Source organism: Myxine glutinosa, chromosome 8, assembly GCF_964187855.1.
Source record: "Myxine glutinosa chromosome 8, kmMyxGlut1.1, whole genome shotgun sequence".
Classification (NCBI taxonomy): domain Eukaryota; kingdom Metazoa; phylum Chordata; class Myxini; order Myxiniformes; family Myxinidae; genus Myxine; species Myxine glutinosa.
In genome coordinates, this window is record NC_136268.1 from 154,381,035 (window position 1) to 154,405,985 (window position 24,951).

Sequence of the window (24,951 nt, forward strand, 5' to 3'; positions counted from 1 at the left end):
CTGCTGCTTCTGGCATTTCGTCAATGTTGGAAGATTAAAAATAAGTTCAGATATTGCTTCATGGTTAATGTCATGCCGCATAAACTGTTGCTTAAAATGATTCCGGGCACATTCCCTGATTGTGCCATCTTCATAAAGGAGTTCCCCATCATGTAGCAAGCATGTTATCACTGAAGAAGAGGCCCCCCTTTTGATGCTGAAGAATAATTTGTTTGGGGCATCAAGGTCGTGTATGTATCTCATCTTCAGGCATAAAAAAGCATTTTGTACTCGCCTTTCAGATATGAAATTCAGCAAGGACGTTTATCCGTGAATTTGCAGCCTCATTTCCTGGTAGCTGACACTTGTGATTCCATGGAGCTGTTCCTGTAATTTCAGGATTTCATCTTCAAGTAAGGTTATGGGGTTTTTTTCGTCTTGAATACCATACGCACGATACTGCTGACAGAAAAGTCTGATGTGCGTTTTGGCATTATCCCACCATTGTCTGAGGTTTGGGAAATTCCCTTGGGAGGCAACCAGGATATTCCAAATTTCAGGAAAAAAAATCCTTAAAGGTACTATCAACTGGCAAATTATTATTGAATTTCCAAAAAGCACTCTTGTGTTTCGGGCAAGCGACAGAAATTTTGAAAAATGTTGCGCTGTGGTCTGAGAATCCTGATGGGCAAATTTGGGATGACAGGACAAGGCGTTCAAGTGGAGGGTTAACATAAAACTTGTCCAAGCGAGAAAGTACAATATTATTCCGAATGCATCGACAACATGTGTATTGCCTGATTGATGGGGGCTGTATCCTCCATATCTGTGTAATTAATTTGTTTAAAAAATTTGGTGAGGGGGGTTGTGGTGGCAGGATGGGGCTCTGCACTGTTCCTGTCTAGCTGGGGTTGGAGGGTACAATTCAAATCTCCACCAATACAAACATGATTGTCTTTGGTTTTTCGGGAATTTTGGCTGTCGAGGGAAGTTAGGTGTGTCCCAAGATTATTTTTTATATCTCGCCGAGCTACAGGTGTACTTGGGGCATAGGTATTAAAATAGTATAACATTTTCCACAGTAGTGGAATTCTAGGGATGCTAGAGATCCCTTTTGTATTTCCCAAAATTTAAGCAATGAAGGGGAAAAGGAAGGCCTAAGAATTATTGCTATACCGCCTTTACGAGAGTTATTGCTATAGCGCCTGTTACTAAAAAAGGAAAGACCAGGGAAGAGCCTACACCCCTCTGCGACACAGCAGTTGCTGGCATGGGTCTCTTGTAAAAGGGCAATGTCAACTTTCTTCTGTAATAAAAAATTTCTTACTTGAACTTTACGGATGGAGCTACATCCTCCATTAATATTCAAGCTACAAATCGAGAAACTCATTACAAACACAAGAAGGAGTGACAACCATTCAATTTTTTGATAACAGTTCATTCCTAGCTTTTTGTATACACTTCTTTAACCGGTGTCGTTGGGAGGAGCTGAAATTAAAATCATTGGGCCGTTTTATCATCAATTTAGTGGAATGTATAAAATCAGGGAGCTCTGGAAAAAAGGTTCCGATGACAACATTCCTTTTATGGAATGTGCCCTTAAGAAACCCTTTTATCTCAGAGGGAGGGATTGGAGGGCTTCCTTCTTATTTAAAGCCACTACATTCACTAACAGAGTCATCCATATCAGATGGCTCAGATGTTGTGTCATACTGGTTTTCATCATTTTCTTCCTCAACATCATCACATCCCTCTACATTATCAGTGTGACTTAGTCCATCATACTCAAAGGGATGATGAGTGACTTTTACATCTTGTTATAACCCTCTCCCAAACGGTGCTTCTCCACCACTCTATGTCTGACTTCTTTGGAAATCTCCTTGGTCTTCATATTTGCTTTGTTGGTTGTCCAAGTGAGTTGCATCTTAAAACTCCTTAGATAAGTGGGGGAGCTTAATTTTAAGTTTAACCACTGATTTAATCTACAGATTTAATATTGTCCAAATAAAGAGTGGAGAGATCCAAATTTGTGTTCGAGGTAGAAAAATCAAAAACATTAACAGATTTATTATATTGAGGAATGTAATCATATCGAAGGACTCAAAAGTGGACTAATACTCCAGGAAGAGTTAATACCAGAATTCTTACTAATTGCTAAACAATATTTCCCAAATTACTCCCTAACCACCCGTAACCTTGAATTAACCATAACTGACAATAATTGTTTCAAAGTACATTGGCCAGCTCCAGCTATAAACCGAAACTTATATGGGTTTTTATGAAGTGTAGGGATCCAGAAAAAACGGGGAATACATAATGTTACCCCTTTGCATTTAATCCGAGTATTATTATCCAAAACTTCCTGATTCTTGGCTATAATGTCGTGGAAAGGCTTTTGACATGTTAACTTTGTCAACAAATTATCCATGGGTTGATTTGTTTAAAAAAAAATCATGAATCTTGATCATTAGGCACTCCTATGCTGAAAGTTGTGTCAATTGCCTAAGCGGTGTGGAGGAAACTAATTTAAAATTGAACAAAGGTGAAAAATGAGGGCAGAACAAAGGAAAAAAAAAATAGGGCCTCGGCCAACATTCCACAACATGGTCAAGGATGGTTGTGGAGGCCTACTACTAGTTTACGCCGATAAATTAGTTCTTCATGCCTGTGGTTTGTGTCCTTTATGATGTCCCTAAAAACAATAAGTTTCCTGTCTGGAATGATTTTCAATTTTGTTTCACTGTCAGACAGACAGGCAGGCAGACAGGCAGACAGGCAGACAGACAGACAGACAAAGTGAACCAATTACTTCACCATGCTTTTCACTTTGTGTGTGCGGGGTAATGTGCATGTTATTATTATATGGGATCGATTACTCATTTAATATCATATTGGCATTAGATGCATCACCAAATCATATTGGCAGAATTTTATTTTCACACTGCAGCCCTAATTTACCTCTTGACCCCAAAGATAAGAACCATGACTGTCTGTTAGAATCCTGCAATTAATCCATTATTTAGACCGTAACAAATTGTGTCTGATGTTTTTTTCTTCCATTCTTTATTTTAAGGATTCGATATTGTGCAATCGAAAGATGATGGAGAAGTTGTACCATCTATTGTTGTAAGCTTCATCATCCCAGGAGGCCCAGCACACACTGGAGGCCATCTTTGTGTTGGTAAGACTTTCCCTTGAACTTGGTATTTGCAATGTCTACCTTGATAGCCATAAAAGAGTAATATTTTATCCATGTACTTTGGTAGGAGACAAAATTATCCTGGTGAACTCGGTCATAATAGGAGGTCTGGACTGCACCGAAGTCCGTAAACTTCTACAGGCCACCTCTCCAGAGATCCTGATGCTCATTTCACGATCTCAGGTGGCAGAACATTCCACAGGTGGGTTCCCTACCTGATAGCAATCCTTTTGTCCTGGGTTCTTTCTTTATCTTGTACTCTGTGTTCACAATTCTTTCTAAGTTTTTCTCTGTCTTGGAGTCAATTTTGCTGAATGTTTCAGCCAAGGTTTGAAAATTTAAACTGTTGAATTATAATCTAAGTTGCATTTTTGGTCCAATCTGACATAATAAATTACGCTGAGGTTATACTGCATATCCCTTGATTTTATAGGTGGGGCAACACACGAGATTTTATAGATTTGGTGATGATTGTCACGTACAATTTCTCCTTTGAGCAAGTCATCAACACGATGCATTTGAATTTACCAAGTGCAAAAAATAATTAAAACAAGTACAGATGCATTCAAAGTACACTGCCCCCATGCCGAATAAAAAAATAACACCGTCCAGCGCGGCATTGCCGGGGCGCCTTTAGCGCCTGGCAATACCGTCATGCAGCGCATAGAGACTGTATTGGGATGGAGAGGTGTACAATAATTTATTGATTAATTACATAATTAAAATCAATGAATAATAATCATAAAATATTTTCTTAATCAATTGGCCAATAGCATACCAAAACCACCAGTGCTTCATCCGAAGCTGTAACTTTTTGAAAATTAATTAAATAGGTCATTAAATGGAAAAATTAAATAATTTATTGATTAATTAAAAAATAAATAATCAATTAATTGATCAATAAATCAAAAATACCCTTTACAGTCAAATCACTTGGTCATTGTCATGTCCAAATATCAGCTTCCTAACTCAAAAGGTTCCTGAGATATTGCCCAGATGAGAAAGAAAATAGATAAATAGTAATCATAAAATAATAAAATAATCAATCAATTGGCTAATAGCATATCTAATCCACCATTGCTTCATCCGAAGCTGTAACTTTTAGAAAATGAATTAAATAAGTCATTAATCAGAAAATTTAAATATTGAATTTATGAATCAATAAATAATTCATCGATTCATTGATTAATCAATAAATCAAAAATATCCTTTATAGCCAAATCACTTGGTCACTGTCGTGTCCAAATATCAGCTTCCTAGCTCAAATGGTGCCTGAGGTATTGCCCAGATGAGAAAGAAAATAAATAAATGACTAATAATGAAAATAAATAAATAATAATCATAAAAAATTAAATAATTAATCAATTGGCTAATAGAATACATAAACAACCACCATTTCATCCGAATCTGTAACTTAAAAGATCAAAATTAATTAAGTCACTAATCGAATAATTGAATAATTAATCGATTAATTGATTAATTAGTAAATCAAAAATAGCCTTTACAGCCAAATCACTTGGTCATTGTGATGTCCAAATATCAGCTTCCTAGCTCAAAAGGTGCCTGAGATATTGCGTAGATGAGAAAGAAAATAAAGAAATGATTAATAATGAAAATAAATAAATAGGAATCATAAAAAAATGAAATAATGAATCAATTGGCTCATAGAACACATAAACCACCACCATTTCATCAGAATCTGTGAGTTAAAAAAAAAAAAGGCATTAATCGAATAATTAAATAATTAATCGATTAATTGATCAATTGATTAATTAATAAATCAAAGATAGCCTTTGCAGCCAAATCACTTGGTCATTGGCATGTCCAAATATCAGCTTCCTAACACAAAAAGTTGCCTGAGATAATGCCCAGAAGAGAAAGGAAATGTCTAAGTACTTAATTAATCAATAATAATTAAGTAACTCATCAATTAATTGATTAATGAAAAAACAAAAAATACTGTTTTTGACGAAGTACTTACTCACTGTTGTGCCGAAATTTCAGCTTCCGAGCTCAAAGGATGGCTGAGATATCGCCCAGACAAACAAACAAATGGAAAATCACTCATGGAGTGACACTTGGCAAAAGAGAACAAAGCAGAATGGCAGTCAGTAGAGCATCCTTTTGTCCTCTTAAATAATTGGTGGTTGAATTCAGTTAGCTGATATGAAAATCCAATTCAAATTTCAAGTGAATCGGATGAAAATTGAGGATTTTAGAAATTCGAAATTGTTGTTGCCCTTTGGCCTATGTTAACCTTATGACCGATGTTGATCTTAAAAATAGTTAGTGGTTAAATTCAGTTCGCTGACATGAAAATCCTATTCAAATTTCAAGTCAATAGGATGAAAATTGAGGATTTTTTGAAATAAAAAAAAAGGGTTGACCTTTGGCCTACGTTGACCTTTTGGCCCATGCTGATCTCAAAAATAGTTGGTGGTTGAATTCAGTAAGCCGATATGTAAATCCTATTCAAATTCCAAGTCAATTGGATGAAAATTGAGGATTTTAGAAATTAAAAAAAGTGGTTGACCTTTGGCCTATGTTGACCTTTTGGCCTATGCCGATCTCAAAAATAGTTGGTGGTTGAATTCACTTTGCTGATATGTAAATCCCATTCAAATTTCAAGTGAATCGGATGAAAATTGAGGATTTTCGAGATTTGAAATTGTCATTGACCTTTGGCCTATGTTGACCCTTTGGCCGATGCCGATCTCAAAAATAGTTGGTGGTTGAATTCACTTTGCTGATATGTAAATCCCATTCAAATCTCAAGTGAATCGGATGAAAATTGAGGATTTTAGAAATTTTAAAAAAGGTGGTTGACCTTTGGCCTATGTTTACCTTTTTGCCGAGGCTGATCTCAAAAATAGTTGGTGGTTGAATTGCGTAAGCCGATATGTAATTCCTAATCAAATTTCAAGTCAATCGGATGAAAATTGCGGATTTTAGAAATTTTAAAAAAGTGGTTGACCTTTGGCCTATGTTGACCTTTTGGCCTATGCTGATCTCAAAAATAGTTGATGGTTGAATTCAATTCGCCAAAATGTATATCCTATTCAAATTTCTAGTCAATCGGATGAAAATTGAGGATTTTAGAAATTTGAAAAAGGTGGTTGACCTTTGGCCTATGTTGACCTTTTGACCTTTTGACCCCAAAAATATATAGGATTTTGTAGGACCACGAACTCTACCATTTCGTAAAGTTTCGTGAAGATCGGTTTAAAATTGTGACCTGTAGGCAAGTATAAGTGAGCTGACAGACAAACAAACAAACACACAAACCGGAGTGATCAACATACTTGCAAATTTTTTTTTTTTTTGCCAAGTAACAAGCAAGAAACCAGAGTGAAAACTGAGTACTCCCTTTCAGCGTGCGTCATTGCCAACACCCCTCGGTGCCCGACAATGATGTTATGCAGCGCCTGGAGATGGCATAGGAAGGGAGCGGTTTACAACAAACAAAGAAACAACCACAGTGAAAACTGAGTACTCCCTTTCAGTGTGCGTCATTGCCGAGCCCCCTTCGGTGCCCGGCAATGACGTTATACAGCACCTGGAGATGGCATAGGAAGGGAGCGGTGTGCAACAAACAAAGAAACAACCAGAGTGAAAACTGAGTACTCCCTTTCAGCGTGCGTCATTGCCGAGCCCCCTTCGGTGCCCGGCAATGACGTTATACAGCACCTGGAGATGGCATAGGAAAGGAGCGGTGTACAACAAACAAAGAAACAACCAGAGTGAAAACTGAGTACTCCCTTTCAGCGTGCGTCATTGCCGAGCCCCCTTCGGTGCCCGACAATGACGTTATGCAGCGCCTGGAGATGGCATAGGAAAGGAGCGGTGTACAACTATTAAGAAGCATCTTCTAAAGCATATAGATGTTTCTCACATGGTTGTTTCTTTGTTTGTTGTACACCGCTCCTTTCCTATGCCATCTCCAGGTGCTGTATAACGTCATTGCCGGGCACCGAAGGGGGCTCGGCAATGACGCACGCTGAAAGGGAGTACTCAGTTTTCACTCTGGTTGTTTCTTTGTTTGTTCCACACCGCTCCCTGACACCCGCCCGGGACGCGGCAGTATGGAGGAGTCATAGAAGGGAACGGCGGCTCGGCTGTCTACCCAGACGAGCGGTTCTCTTCCTCCCTCTCCCCCTCGTAAGGGACTTCGGTTTAAGGGGAGGAGGCTCGCCGAGGACCACACAAGGGGTAGTTGCAGCCTCGATTCAGTATACAAAAAAAATAATTTAAAAAAGCACACACATATATATATATATATATATATATATATATATATATATATATATATATATATATAATATATATACATATATATATATATATATATATATATATATATATATATATATATATATATATATATATATATATACATACATACATACATACATACATACATACATACATACATACATACATATATATATATATATATATATATATATATATATATATATATATATATATATATATATATATACATACATACATACATACATACATACATATATATATATATATATATATATATATATATATATATATATATATATATATATATATATATATATATATATATATACATACATACATACATACATACATACATACATACATACATATATATATATATGTATATATATATATATATATATATATATATATATATATATATATATAATATTGAAGTGCGGTGCTACGCACACAACTTGCTTGCCAAAGAGGTAGGCCACAATGCGTTTGATAACCTAAACTCCTAAAGAGTCTTTATTAAGAAAGCTCAAACTGTTGCACTGGGCGGGCTCGAGCTTGGAGCCCGCATATATGTGCCGGGGTCACGCCTAGTCCCCGGGCGTGGCCGGTCGGTCGATAGGGGGGGCATGCCTTCCAGTTCCCCGCCTGGACGTTCGCGCCACCTGCTGGTGCGTTGAATTTGTGTCCTCTTGCTTGTGTCCGCCACAATATATAGATATACAGTGCATTCAGAAAGTTTTCAGACCCCTTCACTTTTTCACATTTTGTTATGTTGCAGCCTTATGCTGAAATCGTTTAAATTCATTTTTTCCCTCATCAATCTACACTCAATACCCCATAATGACAAAGAGAAAACAGGATTTTAGAAAGTTTTGCAAATTTATTAAAAAGGAAAAACTGAAATATCATATTGACATAAGTATTCATACCCTTAACTCTACTTAGTTGAAGCACCTTTGGCAGCGATTACAGCCTTGAGTCTTCTTGGGTATGACGCGACAAGCTTTGCACACCTGGATTTGGGGATTTTCTGCCATTCTTCTCTGCAGATCCTCTCAAGCTCTGTCAGGTTGGATGGGGACCGTCGGTGGACAGCCATTTTGAGGTCTCTCCAGAGATGTTCGATTGGGTTCAAGTCAGAGCTCTGGCTGGGCCACTCAAGGACCTTCACAGAGTTGTCCCTAAGCCACTACTGCGTTGTCTTGGCTGTGTGCTTAGGGTCATTGTCCTGTTGGAAGGTGAACCTTCGGCCCAGTCTGAGGTCCTGAGCGCTCTGTTTCAGGTTTTCATTGAGGATATCTCTGTACTTTGCTCCGTTCATTGTTCCCTCAACCTTGAACAGTCCCCCAGTGCCTGCTGCTGAAAAACACCCCCACAGCATGATGCTGCCACCACCATGCTTTACCGTTGGGATGGTATTGGGCCGGTGATGAGCGGTGCCTGGTTTCCTCCAGACATGACGCTTAGAATTGAGGCCACACAGTTCAATCTTGGTTTCATCAGACCACAGAATCTTGTTTCTCACAGTCTGAGAGTCCTTTAGGTGCTTTTTTGCAAACTCCAAGCGGGCTTGCATGTGTCTTTCACCTAGGAGAGGCTTCCGTCTGGCCACTTTGCCATAAAGCCCAGATCGGTGGAGTGTTGCAGTGATGGTTGTCTTTCTGGAAGTCTCTCCCATCTCCACACAGGATATCTGGAGCTCAGCCAGAGTGGCCATCGGGTTATTGGTCACCTCTATAACCAAGGCCCTTCTCCCCCGATTGCTCAGTTTGGCCTGGCGGCCAGCTCTAGGAAGAGTCCTGGTTGTTCCAAACTTCTTCCATTTAAGAATTATGGAGGCCACTGTGCTCTTGGGAACCTTCAATGCAGCAGAATTTTTTGTAGGCTTCCCCAGATCTGTGCCTCGACACAATCCTGTCTCTGAGCTCTGCAGGCAGTTCTTTCGACCTTATGGCTTGTTTGCTCTGATATGCATTGTCAGCTGTGATACCTTATATAGACAGGTGTGTGCCTTTCCAAATCGTGTCCAATCAATTGAGTGTACCACAGGTGGACTCCAATCAAGGTGTAGAAACATCTCAAAGATGATCAAGAGAAATGGGAGGCACCTGAGCTAAATTTCAAGTGTCATAGCAAAGGGTCTGAATACTTATGTCAATGTGATATTTCAGTTTTTTCTTTTTAATAAATTTGCAAAACTTTCTAAAATCCTGTTTTCTCTTTGTCATTATGGGGTATTGAGTGTAGATTGCTGAGGGAAAAAATGAATATAAACGATTTCAGCATAAGGCTGCAACATAACAAAATGTGAAAAAAGTGAAGGTTTGAATGCTTTCTGAATGCACTATATATATATATATATATATATATATATATATATATATATATATATATATATATATATATATATATATATATATATATATATATATATATACATATATATATATATATATATATGTATACATACAGACTTGGCATTTAATATGGAATATTTTTTTTGTGGGGGTGAACTTACCTTTCAAGATGACTTAGAACCAAAAGTTCATTGGAATTATGTTGAAATTATTCTAGATTTTGTTAATGTGACCTTTAAAAGAAACAAAAACCACATTTGACATTTCGAAACAAATAAATTGATCCTTGAAAGTGATGTAAACTGATATCGAACTCAATTCACGGACAGTACTGTGTTAAACTTCTGTACGTTTTCCAGAAGTATCTCTTTATTTTGCACATTAGCCAAAAAATTTTTTAACAAAAACAAAAGTTAAATTAGGCCTGGGATTACGGACAGTAAAATTACAGTTCAGTACTTCGTGTAACCCCCACGAGCATTCAGGAGAGCACGTACACGTTGAGGCATGCTGTTCAGGAGGTTTGCCAAGGTTTGGACAGGAATCGCTTGCCATGCAGTTACAATAGCCTGCTGCAATTCACGCACAGAGGTGGGCTGCTGGTCCAAGTTGTCGATTTGACGCGTTAATTCTGCCCACAAGTTCTCTATCGGATTCATATCCTTGGACATGGCAGGCCACTCCATATGCTCTACAACACGGTCAGCAAGAAAGTGTTGGATCATCCGAGCATGATGAGGCCGTGCATTGTCATCTCGGAAGACAAAGTTTCCTCAAAAGTCTGCACAAGCAAATGGAAGCAATGTTTCTTCCAGAATGGCCCTGTACTTGAACTGGTTCAGGTTTCCATTCAGAACAACCAGGTCAGTTTTGCCCCCTGCATGAAAAGCAGCCCAAACGGTCACCCCACCACATCCAGCTTGGACTCTTGGCACTATACAATCTTTGTTGTAGGCTTCATGCACTTGTCTGCGCACTCGGACGCGGCCATCTTGACGACAGACCAGAAATCTAGACTCTTCACTGAAGATCACATGATTCCAGTGTCCTGGCTGCCATTGACGGTGCTCTCTAGCCCACTGCAATCGGCGCTGGCGGTGTTGTCTGGTCAGGCGTGGCTTTCTCAGGGGACGCCTTGCACGATAGCCTGCTTGAACCAGTCGTTGGTTGACTAGCCTTCTGGATACAGGCACATTTGTCAGTTGCTGCCACTCAGCCCTAAGCCGATTAGCTGACTTGGTATGGCCATTGCGGACTAACCGGTGCAGCTGGCGATCATCCCTCCTTGTGGTTCTGCGGGGACGTCCTGGCCTCGGTATTGGAGTAGGGACACCCCTCTGAGCATTTCGTTTCAGGATCTTTGACATCTGACCTTGAGTGATGCCATACTGCCGAGCAATAGCACGCTGTTTCATGCCGTAATTTCGTAAAGCCACCACTCCATGACAAACAGCATTGTCAAGTTGACGGACCATCTCCAGAGGAAGCGGCAATAACTTTTGGAGATGTGCAGCAGTTGTTTTCCACTACTACAGAACGCAACAACCCTTGTATACCCGATTGTGAAGCCAATCATCAAATGCACCTGTCCTTACATTTTGCCACGCCACCTGTGATATAATCCTGTTGTTGACTTCTTGCTGCGACAGACAATCAGTGACATGGTTCTTTTAACAAATAAATCACCAAAGTGCAAAAGAAACTCACCAGATTGATATACTGAGTTAAGAAAGTAAACCCAAGTCAAAAAAAAATAATTCCATATTAAATGCCAAGTCTGTATGTATATATATATATATATATATATATATATATATATATATATATATATATATATATATATATATATATATATATATATATATATATAAATATATATATATATGTATATATATACATACATATATACATACATACATACATACATACAAAGAAAATGGCACATCTAACAAAAAAGTAACTAGATATTTAAGTTATTTAAGTAATAAACAAGCAAGAGCATTCCCAGTCTCATGCCTGAGTAGATCTTTATAGGCCATGGGCTACTATAAGATGCTGGTGTACCATCTCTCCCTTCCACCCCACTATCCCACAAACTTCTGACACTATATTTTTCTGGTGCCCTAGAGTATCCTAAACATGAAATCAAATGTTAACATGACATAAGTTGGGATGAACTTGTCATTTTGGATCAATATTTAGAGGAAGCCTCAAAAGGCGACCGTGGTCGATTCGCATCACACTCGATTTCCATGTTCCATAATTTGGTAACTTGTGCAATCATGATAGCAAAATACATGCAATTCAGGCACCAAATGAAAGCTTAGCTTCTGCTGGTTCTTCTGCAATCAATATTATCATGTTTCAGAAATATTTCATGTGAGTTCTTGGACTACATATGCCCGCACCCCACGTACATATCCGGCACGTCACAAAAATTGTCAACCTTCTACATTTACTTTTGTTTGAAGTGCATATGAGAGACTTTATTCATCGAAGTCATAAAGTCATATATTAAAATAAACTGTGTCCACATACCTAACATTTGACACCATAACTATGATTTAATGACATAAACTGCCAAAGTTATGTCAACTTCAAAAATGGCACTCGTTAATGGAACAAGGAAAAGCCGCGAGCGATACATTCTTGGGATTCAATGCATCAACAACTCATTCATGTGCCAATTCTATATTTTATGCTTCTATGATGTAACATATGGTCATGAAGATTACGGATATGATGAAGGGTGAAACTAGCATGACACAATGTATGCACATTAACAAATGAACAAGCTAGCACCATGCAAGGTATACTGGGTAATATATTCAAAATCAAAGCGGGCATAGATTCAAAAGCGGGCATAGAGTTCATTCACTGGTGAACATTGTCAATCTTGATCACGGTCAGTGCTGTCTCCACCAAACTGATATGGGATATCTGTGAACATTGTCAATCTTGATCACGGACTTGATCAATCTTGATCATGTGGGGGCAGCAGTCAGCCCCCCGTTCCCCCTTAACCCCAGGAAGAATCCCAGGAGGCACTGGAACTGTGGTACATGAGGTTTATTATAGAAATTATTAATTAACGTGCACGGAATATTCTCAGTCCATGCGCCAAGACGGCAGCTCCCGGCGCACGGCAGCACGACCCACATTAGCAAGAAGCAAGTCGTGATGCGTACAATGCACAAGGAAGCGCCTCGAGGCCATCCACCGAAAATCTTAGAGTTCTCACCGTCAAGCCGGTCATTATACATGGTCCCCCCCCCCTCCCCTCATCCCATACTGAGAAATCAGAGGTGGTCCAGACAGTGAGGAGCCTCGGGGGGTGGGGGGGAGGGGGGACACGGCTACAGGGAGAACATAACACTTCATTTCTAGGGTGCAAGGATTCCAATATACCGACCTTGGCAGCGACAGACCTCACAGGGAGGTCGTCTGGCAGGGAGTGGAAATGTCATTTATGGTCTTAGACTGCCCCCCAGAGGATTGGGAGGGTATCGCGGGGGGAGAATACTCATTATTCTGGTATACTTCGAATCACTGCCACGACATCTACACCAAACTGATATGGGGTATCTGTGAACATTATCAATCTTGATCACTATCAGTGCTGATCACTATCAGTGCACTATCAGTGAAGAGGGTTGGCGTCAGGAAGGGCATCCGGCCACAAAAAAACATTGCCTCAAAAAGAGAACCATGACAATCACAACTACATATGGGCAGGGTACAGCCCGAAGTGGAGATCGGTTTCTGAGGTTTGGGACATGGAATGTAGGGACAATGACAGGGAGATCAGGAGAAGTGGTGGAAGTATTGGTCAGAAGAAGAGTGGACATATGTTGTGTGCAAGAGACGAGATGGAAGGGAAGTGGTGTGAGAATGGCGAAGGGTAGGCAGGGACAGAAATACAAGTTTGTGTGGCAAAGGTGCCCAGAAGGTGTGAATGGTGTTGGTGTCCTGTTTTCTGAGGAGTTTGTAGACAGTGTGGTGAGTGTGACTACAGTGAGTGATAGGTTGATGATGGTGAAAATGATGATTGGAAAGCTCTTGGTGAACGTCATCTCGGGATATGCTCTGCAGGTTGGTCGGAGCGATGAAGAGAAGGACAAGTTCTGGTGTGCGATAGGGAAGCTGATGGAAAACGTGAAAGATGAGGAAGTTGTTGTGGTAGGAGGAGACCTAAATGGACATGTGGGAAGGAGTATGGATGGTTTAGAGGGAGTTCATAGGGGTTACGGATATGGTGTGAGAAATGGAGAAGGTGAAAGGATTTTGGAGTTTGCTGATGGAGCTGATTTGTTGATTTGTAACACTCAGTTCCAGAAAGGGGATAATAAGCTTGTTACAGACACGTCCGGTGGGTCGACGACAACCGTTGACTACCTGATGGTGCGTAGGCGAGATAGGGGGCACCTCCGGGACACAAAGGTGATCCCGGGGGAGGAGGCTGTTTCACAGCACCACTTGGTTGTCTGCGACATAAGGGTGAAAGGTGCGAGGAGAGCTCGGCGGGTGAAGTACCAACCGAGAATGAAGGTGTGGAGGTTGAAAGAGGTGACAGTAAGGGAGGCATTAAAAGAGAAGCGTTAGGGATATTTTCCTGCAGTAGGAAGGTATGTAATAGATGAACCAAGAAATTCAATGTCCATCAACTTGTCAGAAGAGAGTCACAAATTTAATTCCCGAGGAGGACAACACTTTCTGTCTGCCAGAAAATACACAGCAAGAAACAATAACTTAGTCAAACCAAGGAGAGCATGGTACAATTCACAAAAACACACAAGGAAGATTTACAACAAATCCTAGATCAAAGTCCAAAGTGAAAATCCTGGTACAGTAGGGATGCACAAAGAAACATCATACCAAACACCAGCATGCACAGTATACAGTTAACATACAGAATCAACCAGCCAAGTGAAGTATCCTAAGTACAGCAAACCAACATCTTACAGACCCAGTGCTAATCCTGGTTATTTGGTCATTCGTTCTGATTTTTAAAATATTTCAAGTGGGAGGAGCAAGAGGAGGGGGGAGGAGCGAAGAGAGGGGAGGAGAGCAGTAGGATTGGTTGGGCAAAGTTTGGGTGGGAGGGTACAAGTGGAGGGGGGTGGAGCGAAGAGAGGGGAGGAGAGCAATAGGATTGGTTGGGCAAAGTTTGGGTGGGAGGGAGTAGGTGTCGAGGATGAGGTTGCCTCCCGCTGATGGCCGGTTTGCATTCCAAATTCTTTAATACGGTTTTCTGCTTTTCCATTGTCTCCTGCAAAACACCTCGGAGCCCCGTCTCTCTAATCCCTTCAAGAACATCTGAAGGTCATTCTCAGTGAAGTGGATATATCTTTTACTCATTTTCGACACGACAAGAACAAAGACCACTTACTTTATTTCAAAGCAAAACAGTCACTTCAATAGCTATGGCAATCCCATCCTTTTTTCAATCTGCAAACTCATCTTTTTCATCATAAGTCAAATCCTACTGCAATCCCACAAAAGATTTTACTGAGAAGCAGAGAGCCAGAGAGGGCTAGCCTCCATGGATTTTCCATAGGATTTTTCATATTTCAGACTAACCCTTATCAAATACTAATAAGCTATTTTGATTCAGTGTTTAATTATCGTTCTTGTTGAGAGATTTTCCTGAGAACGCTGGCAATTTCATAAACTATTTATTAAATAAACTCCAAGTAAGAAAGAAAAAGCGTCCGCTGAACTGTCTTTACAACGGTCAGCGCAGAGCGATTTATCCGCTTCCATTGTTCGACTCTGCAATAATTACCAAGTACTTTACATTCACTTATCTAGTTCAGACTTCGTGCTGAGTCGATTACTCACAGTCACAATGAAAGCTTGCTCACCGAGCACATTGGTAAGCAAACCTTGATGATCCAACAATTACCTAGTTTGACATTGTGGCATCAGTTGTATTATTTAATTATTTACCAAGAAAACAATATCTTTCTCCAACTTGCTTATATAATTCAATAAGACACTCGATCCAACATCACATTATTTTCCAAAAACACATCCCATCTGTATTACATATTCCCCTATTTGTAATAATGTTCCATCAGTCATTGGTGACAATATGTGGTTCACCATTGCTTTTTACTCTTCTCAAGCCACGATTCTGGTCAGTGCTGGAGACAACTTGCCAACTGCAGGGGATCCCAAATTTGCATGGAAACCACAAAAAGACACATGCAGACTAGGAATGGAGGGTTGAGGCTCATAGAAATTGCTTGCTTCATAAATTTACACTTCCACATTAGGGTAGAGGATGATGTGGTTGAGCTTGAACGTGGTTGGATGTCAATGAAAGATAGTCTGTTGGGAGCCGTTGGTGAGGTATGTGGATGGACAAAAGGACCACCGAGGCACTCGGAAACATGGTGGTGGGATGATGAAGTTGGAAAGAGGATTGACGAGAAGAGGAAGAAGTTCAAGGAGTGGCAGAAGGCAAAGGGTACGGGAGCAGAAAAAGCAAAGCATGAAAGTTATAAGGCAGCCAAGAAGGCTGCAAAGAAAGAGGTAGCAAAGGCGCAGGAGGCATGTAGGAAAATGTTCGGAGAATGCTTGGATTCGGAAGAGGGTCAGAGAGCGGTATTCAGGATTGCAAAGCAGATAGCGAAAGAGAGGTGTGATGTGATGGGGGTGAGTTGCTTGAAGGATGAAGTGGGACAATTCGTTGTGGACCCAGATGGAATTAAAGGAAGATGGAAAAGATATATGGAAATGCTGTTGAATACAGAGAATGAATGGGATGGCAACATTGAGAGTAACCCAGTTTTAGGACCGGCAGAGAAGATAACTGAGAAGGAAGTTGAGGAAGCGATAAAAGCAATGAAGAGTAGAAAAGCGGGAGGGCCGACAGGATTTGTGGGAGATATGTTGAAGGCAGCAGGAAGTTGGGGTGTGAAGAGCATGACAGAGATCTGTAGTCTGGTGGTGAAGGAAGGCCGCATTCCAGTGGATTGGGAACTGAGTACCCTCGTCCTGCTATACAAGGGGAAAGGTGACCCTCTGGAGTGTGGCTCGTACCGAGCGATAAAGTTATTGGAGCATGGAATGAAGGTATTGGAAAGGGTGTTGGAGAGAAGGATAAGGAAGAAGGTGAAGATCGACGAAATGCAGTTTGGGTTTATGCCAGGAAGAGAAATGACAGACGTGCTCTTTATTGTGAGGCAGTTGCAGGAGAAGTACATGGAGAAGTGGAAGAAGTTGTCTCTTGGGTTTGTTGATCTGGAGAAAGCATTCGATAGGGTTCCACTCAAAGTATTGACATGGGCATTGAGGAAGTTAGAAGTGGAGGAATGGTTGATCAGAGTAGTGATGGCAATGTACAAAAGAGCGTGCACAGCTGTAAGGACGAAGGACGGGAACAGTGGTGAGTTTGAGGTGAAGGTGGGAGTGCATCAGGGGTCGGTACTAAGTCCACTACTATTTGTAGCTGTGATGGAGGTGCTGGCTCAGAACGTAAAGGAGGGTTTACCGTGGGAGTTGTTGTATGCAGATGATCTGGTGTTGATTGCGGAAAGTATGGATGGACTGAAGGAAAAGATGAACAAGTGGAAGGAATGTATGGAGACAAAAGGTCTGAAGGTGAATATCGGAAAGACGAAGGTGATGGCAAGTGGTAAAGCATGTGGTGAGGTGGAAAGAACTGGGAAGTGGCCATGTGCTGTGTGCAGGAAGGGTGTCGGAGTGAACTCCATTCAATGTACAATGTGCGCTGAGTGGGTTCATCAAAAATGTAGTGGTCTGAGAGGGTCATTAACCAGTGTGGCAGCCACATTCAAATGTAAGGTGTGCCCAGAGGGAGCTGTAGATGGAGGAAATGTTGAGTTGGATCTTGGAGACGGCGTGAAGCTGAAAGGTGTGAAAACATTTTGCTACCTCGGAGACATGCTGAATGGAGAAGGTGGATCAGACACGGCAACGGTTGCTGGAGTGAGATGTGCATGGAAGAAGTTTCGGGAACTGAGTGGCGTGCTGATGAGGAGGGGAGTGTCGTTGAAGCTGAAGGGAAAGGTGTATGCTGTATGTGTGAGAAGTGTTATGATTTATGGGAGCGAGACATGGGTCGTGAATGTAGAGCAGCAACGAAGGCTGGAAAGGGTGGAAATGCGAATGGTTCGGTGGATGTGCGGAGTATCGTTGAGAGAGAGGAAGACAAATGATGAATAGCGAAAGATGATGGGAATAGAGCCTGTGATTGATGCTGTGAAGAGGAACAGGTTGAGATGGTTTGGTCATGTGTTGAGGAAGGATGAAAGTGACTGGTTGAGAAGAGTGATGGAAATGAATGTTGAAGGAAGTAGAGGACGGGGAAGACCGAGAAAGACTTGGCTAAAGATGGTGGAATAAGAAATGCGGGCAAGGGGGTTAACAAGGAGAGATGCAGAAAATAGGGCAAAATGGAGAAGATTGTCATGGGGACCGCAAGGCTAACCCCCGCTCTAGCAGGGAAAATGGCCTTAAAATGCATGTTGTTGTTGTTGTTGTATCACTATCAGTGCTGTCTACACCAAACTGATATGGGATATCTGTGAACATTGGCAATCTTGATCACCATCAGTGCTGTCTCCACCAAACTGATATGGGATATCTGTGAACATTGGCAATCTTGATCACCATCAGTGGTGTCTCCACCAAACTGATATGGGATATCTGTGAACATTGGCAATCTTGATCACCATCAGTGCTGTCTCCACCAAACTGTTATGGGATATCTGTGAACATTGGCAATCTTGATCACCATCAGTGGTGTCTCCACCAAACTGATATGGGATATCTGTGAACATTGGCAATCTTGATCACCATCAGTGCTGTCTCCACCAAACTGATATGGGATATCTGTGAACATTGGCTATCTTGATCACGGTCAGTGCTGTCTCCACCAAACTGATATGGGATATCTGTGAACATTGGCAATCTTGATCACGGTCAGTGCTGTCTCCACCAAACTGATATGGGATATCTGTGAACATTGGCAATCTTGATCACGGTCAGTGCTGTCTCCACCAAACTGATATGGGATATCTGTGAACATTGGCAATCTTGATCACCATCAGTGGTGTCTCCACCAAACTGATATGGGATATCTGTGAACATTGGCAATCTTGATCACCATCAGTGGTGTCTCCACCAAACTGATATGGGATATCTGTGAACATTGGCAATCTTGATCACCATCAGTGGTGTCTCCACCAAACTGATATGGGATATCTGTGAACATTGGCAATCTTGATCACCATCAGTGCTGTCTCCACCAAACTGATATGGGATATCTGTGAACATTGGCTATCTTGATCACGGTCAGTGCTGTCTCCACCAAACTGATATGGGATATCTGTGAACATTGGCAATCTTGATCACGGTCAGTGCTGTCTCCACCAAATTGATATCTGGCAGTTCTGCATCCGAGTCATCTGAGCCCACATTGTCAGACTCTATTGGTTCATCGATGATACTGACGAGCTGCTGTGGTATAACATTTTTTTTTTTTTTGGAAGTGCTCTGTGATTATTGTTCAACTTGATCACAGTCAGTGCTGTCTCCATCAAACTTTCCCTACATACCATAGTGTTTCTAGCTTGCCATCCCTCAACTCCCATCCATGGCCAACCGTTACATCTGGAATATCTGGTTGAGCGATATGGGCGGTCTTCGAGGTGCCAATCTGATAGTTCTCTTTCTGTGCTGCTCTAAACTTCTTCTCCATGGTGGTAGTGTTCACAGATCCACATTCTTTGAAGGGTTGAGTTGGTCTTCCTTGGCACATAGCTCCTTTATGCGGACGTGTTGCAGTTCATAGACCTCATGCACTCCAGCGTGACCTGAGATGGCACAAGTGAACACCTAGTTCATCAATTAGGTCTTCTGCCACATCACACGTTTCTCCCAATCTGGATAGTGAAGCTGAATACGGATCCGGATGCATTAATAATTTTAATTTTTTAAAAATGATTCTTCACCATTGAGAGATGGGGCCAAAAACGATATATAGCATGATATTTCAAAAAAAATTCGACGAGTTTTGACAAAACTTTGTGGATAAGTTGGTTAAGTGACAAGAACAAGCGATTCGATTTTGGAGGTCCGGATCCAGATCAGGTCTGTCGGTGGGATAGAAACCATAAATTGTTCAGCCTGGCGGAGGTTTGCGCTCTACCGAGTGCCATTCTAGTTAGTTTATTAATCATGGTAGAATAATTTAAATCAAAAAGATTGCTCCAGAGTAAGTTGTTGTTGCCATTTAGAAGTTTGCTCCGTGTGCACCAAAGAAGGTGCGACTTTGTGATTGTTGGCAGGGAATGATCCAAAGCACAACATCCCAGGGCCTCGTGCCATCCAGTCCGATTCGATCCCGCACTCCTGCAAGACCAACAGTGTCATCTCGGAGGTATCGAGCATTGAGAGCGAACAACACTGGTCAGAAATCACACGAGGGGCACAGGGAATGGCTGCTCGGACATCGTTGGGTTCCGACCATAATCGGAACCACAATAACTACAATGGCTTGGTGAGTGAACACGTGCTCTTTTGTGCGTCATACAAAAGGAGCATCACTCATTATAAACTGTTTTGAACTGCACAATGTCAAAGACGTTGGCAGACTTTCTTTTGTGTGTCCTAAATAGCACAAGGCTGGTAATGTCGACCTATACATCCTGGAGCTGACAAAAGAAGAGGGAAACATCGGTTTCACAGTTACGGTAAGCTCCATAATGGATACAGCGGTCTCTCCATCGTTGGGCCTAAGGGGTGTGACCACATGTGACACATTCGGTAATTATTTTCCAGAGTACATGTGGCGTCATGTTTGGTGTTGCATGTTACCTTGTGCCGTAAATGGGATGTAAGCATGTGCATTCTGTGTGTCGCATGATGCATGAGATACTTGTGTAGGATGTTAATTACCATGCTCTACTCCAGGGTGGGATTAACACCACTGTGAAACATGGAGGGATCTATATCAAAACCATCATTGCTGAGGGACCGGCAGCAAAAAAGGGCAAAATGCAAACAGGTTGGTCACACTGATTTGTTACCTCCACCACCAAAGGTGCATGGAGGTTAGGTTTTCACCCCTGTCTGTCCGTTTGTGAACAAGATATCTTAAAAAGTTGTGGACGGGTTCGGACGAAATTTCGCAGAGATGTAGCGTATGTGACAAGGACGAAATGATTCGATTTTGTTGAAGATCCGGATTCGGATCCGGCTACTATAATTTTTTAAAGTGATTCTTCACCATTGGGAGATTGGGCCAAAAACTATACATTGTGGGATATCTCAAAACGTTATGGACGGATTTGGACGAAACTTGTTGGACAGGTTGGGTGTGTAACAAGGAAGAATCGATTCGATTTTTGTGAAGATCCGGATCCAGATAGTATAATTTTAAGTGATTCTTCACTATTGAATGATATGGCCAAAAATGATATATAGCAGGATATCTCAAAAAGTTGTGGACAGATTTGAACGAAACTTGTTGGACAGGTTGGGTGTGTAACAAGGAAGAATCGATTCGATTTTTGTGAAGATCGGGATCCAGATAGTATAATTTTAAGTGGTTCTTCACTATTGAATGATATGGCCAAAAATGATATATAGCAGTATATCTCAAAAAGTTGTGGACGGATTTAAACGAAACTTGTTGGACAGGTTGGGTGTGTAACAAGGAAGAATCGATTCGATTTTTGTGAAGATCGGGATCCAGATAGTATAATTTTAAGTGGTTCTTCACTATTGAATGATATGGCCAAAAATGATATATAGCAGGATATCTCAAAAGGTTGTGGACGGATTTGAACGAAACTTGTTGGACAGGTTGGGTGTGTAACAAGGAAGAATCGATTCGATTTTTGTGAAGATCCGGATCCAGATAGTATAATTTTAAGTGGTTCTTCACTATTGAATGATATGGCCAAAAATGATATATAGCAGGATATCTCAAAATGTTGTGGACGGATTTGAACGAAACTTGTTGGACAGGTTGGGTGTGTAACAAGGAAGAATCGATTCGATTTTTGTGAAGATCCAGATCCAGATAGTATAATTTTAAGTGATTCTTCACTATTGAATGATGTGGCCAAAAATGATATATAGCAGGATATCTCAAAATGTTGTGGACGGATTTGGACGAAACTTGTTGGACAGGTTGGGTGTGTAACAAGGAAGAATCGATTCGATTTTGGTGAAGATCCGGATCCAGATAGTATAATTTTTAAGTGATTCTTCACCATTGAGTGATATGGCCAAAAATGATATATAGCAGGATATCTCAAAATGTTGTGGACGGATTTGGACGAAACTTGTTGGATAGGTTGGGTGTGTAACAAGGAAGAATCGATTCGATTTTTCTGAAGATCCGGATCCAGATAGTATAATTTTTAAGTGATTCTTCACCATTGAGTGATATGGCCAAAAATGATATATAGCAGGTTATCTCAAAAAGTTGTGGACGGATTTGGACGAAACTTGTTGGACAGGTTGGGTGTGTAACAAGGAAGAATCGATTCGATTTTTGTGAAGATCCGGATCCAGATAGTATAATTTTAAGTGATTCTTCACTATTGAATGATATGGCCAAAAATGATATATAGCAGGATATCTCAAAACGTTATGTACGGATTTGGACGAGACTTGTTGGACCCGTTGGGTGTGTGACAAGGAAGAATCGATTCGATTTTTGTGAAGATCCGGATCCAGATAGTATAATTTTAAGTGATTCTTCACTATTGAATGATATGGCCAAAAATGATATATAGCAGGATATCTCAAAAAGTTGTGGACAGATTTGAACGAAACTTGTTGGACAGGTTGGGTGTGTAACAAGGAAGAATCGATTCGATTTTTGTGAAGATCGGGATCCAGATAGTATAATTTTAAGTGGTTCTTCACTATTGAATGATATGGCCAAAAATGATATATAGCAGTATATCTCAAAAAGTTGTGGACGGATTTAAACGAAACTTGTTGGACAGGTTGGGTGTGTAACAAGGAAGAATCGATTCGATTTTTGTGAAGATCGGGATCCAGATAGTATAATTTTAAGTGGTTCTTCACTATTGAATGATATGGCCAAAAATGATATATAGCAGGATATCTCAAAAGGTTGTGGACGGATTTGAACGAAACTTGTTGGACAGGTTGGGTGTGTAACAAGGAAGAATCGATTCGATTTTTGTGAAGATCCGGATCCAGATAGTATAATTTTAAGTGGTTCTTCACTATTGAATGATATGGCCAAAAATGATATATAGCAGGATATCTCAAAATGTTGTGGACGGATTTGAACGAAACTTGTTGGACAGGTTGGGTGTGTAACAAGGAAGAATCGATTCGATTTTTGTGAAGATCCAGATCCAGATAGTATAATTTTAAGTGATTCTTCACTATTGAATGATGTGGCCAAAAATGATATATAGCAGGATATCTCAAAATGTTGTGGACGGATTTGGACGAAACTTGTTGGACAGGTTGGGTGTGTAACAAGGAAGAATCGATTCGATTTTGGTGAAGATCCGGATCCAGATAGTATAATTTTTAAGTGATTCTTCACCATTGAGTGATATGGCCAAAAATGATATATAGCAGGATATCTCAAAATGTTGTGGACGGATTTGGACGAAACTTGTTGGATAGGTTGGGTGTGTAACAAGGAAGAATCGATTCGATTTTTGTGAAGATCCGGATCCAGATAGTATAATTTTTAAGTGATTCTTCACTATTGAATGATATGGCCAAAAATGATATATAGCAGGATATCTCAAAATGTTGTGGACGGATTTGGACGAAACTTGTTGGACAGGTTGGGTGTGTAACAAGGAAGAATCGACTCGATTTTTGTGAAGATTCGGATCCAGATAGTATAATTTTAAAGTGATTCTTCACTATTGAACCAGTGATATGCCTGATATGATATGCCTGCACAGGGTAATGTGCCTGATATGGCCAAAAATGATATATAGCAGGATATCTCAAAACGTTATGGACGGATTTGGACGAGACTTGTTGGACCCGTTGGGTGTGTAACAAGGAAGAATCGATTCGATTTTTGTGAAGATCGGGATCCAGATAGTATAATTTTAAGTGGTTCTTCACTATTGAATGATTTGGCCAAAAATGATATATAGCAGGATATCTCAAAAAGTTGTGGACGGATTTGAACGAAACTTGTTGGACAGGTTGGGTGTGTAACAAGGAAGAATCGATTCGATTTTTGTGAAGATCCGGATCCAGATAGTATAATTTTAAGTGATTCTTCACTATTGAATGATATGGCCAAAAATGATATATAGCAGGATATCTCAAAATGTTGTGGACCGATTTGGACGAAACTTGTTGGACAGGTTGGGTGTGTAACAAGGAAGAATCGATTCGATTTTTGTGAAGATCCGGATCCAGATAGTATAATTTTAAAGTGATTCTTCACTATTGAATGATATGGCCAAAAATGATATATAGCAGGATATCTCAAAATGTTGTGGACCGATTTGGACGAAACTTGTTGGACAGGTTGGGTGTGTAACAAGGAAGAATCGATTCGATTTTTGTGAAGATCCGGATCCAGATAGTATAATTTTTAAGTGATTCTTCACCATTGAATGATATGGCCAAAAATGATATATAGCAGGATATCTCAAAATGTTGTGGACCGATTTGGACGAAACTTGTTGGACATGTTGGGTGTGTAACAAGGACGAATCGACTCGATTTTTGTGAAGATCCGGATCCAGATAGTGTAATTTTTAAGTGATTATTCACTATTGAACCAGTGGTATGCCTGATATGATATGCCTGCACAGGGTAATGTGCCTGATATGGCCAAAAATGATATATAGCAGGATATCTCAAAACGTTATGGACGGATTTGGACGAGACTTGTTGGACCCGTTGGGTGTGTAACAAGGAAGAATCGATTCGATTTTTGTGAAGATCCGGATCCAGATAGTATAATTTTTAAGTGATTCTTCACCATTGAATGATATGGCCAAAAATGATATATAGCAGGATATCTCAAAATGTTGTGGACCGATTTGGACGAAACTTGTTGGACATGTTGGGTGTGTAACAAGGACGAATCGACTCGATTTTTGTGAAGATCCGGATCCAGATAGTATAATTTTT

The 24,951-nt window shown here is 40.5% G+C and overlaps 1 protein-coding gene across 5 annotated transcripts in view; it reads left to right on the forward strand.

Annotated features, from left to right (window-relative positions):
• LOC137418504 (tyrosine-protein phosphatase non-receptor type 13) overlaps window positions 1–24,951 on the forward strand; it is a 240,305-nt gene that overhangs the window by 114,665 nt on the left and 100,689 nt on the right. For all 5 annotated transcript variants that reach the window (XM_068104581.2, XM_068104582.2, XM_068104580.2 and 2 more), the window contains exons 18-22: window positions 3,053–3,160; window positions 3,246–3,380; window positions 20,130–20,341; window positions 20,460–20,534; window positions 20,755–20,848. In XM_068104581.2, the coding sequence (XP_067960682.2) occupies window positions 3,053–3,160; window positions 3,246–3,380; window positions 20,130–20,341; window positions 20,460–20,534; window positions 20,755–20,848 (624 nt within the window). The remainder of the gene's footprint in view (window positions 1–3,052; window positions 3,161–3,245; window positions 3,381–20,129; window positions 20,342–20,459; window positions 20,535–20,754; window positions 20,849–24,951) is intronic.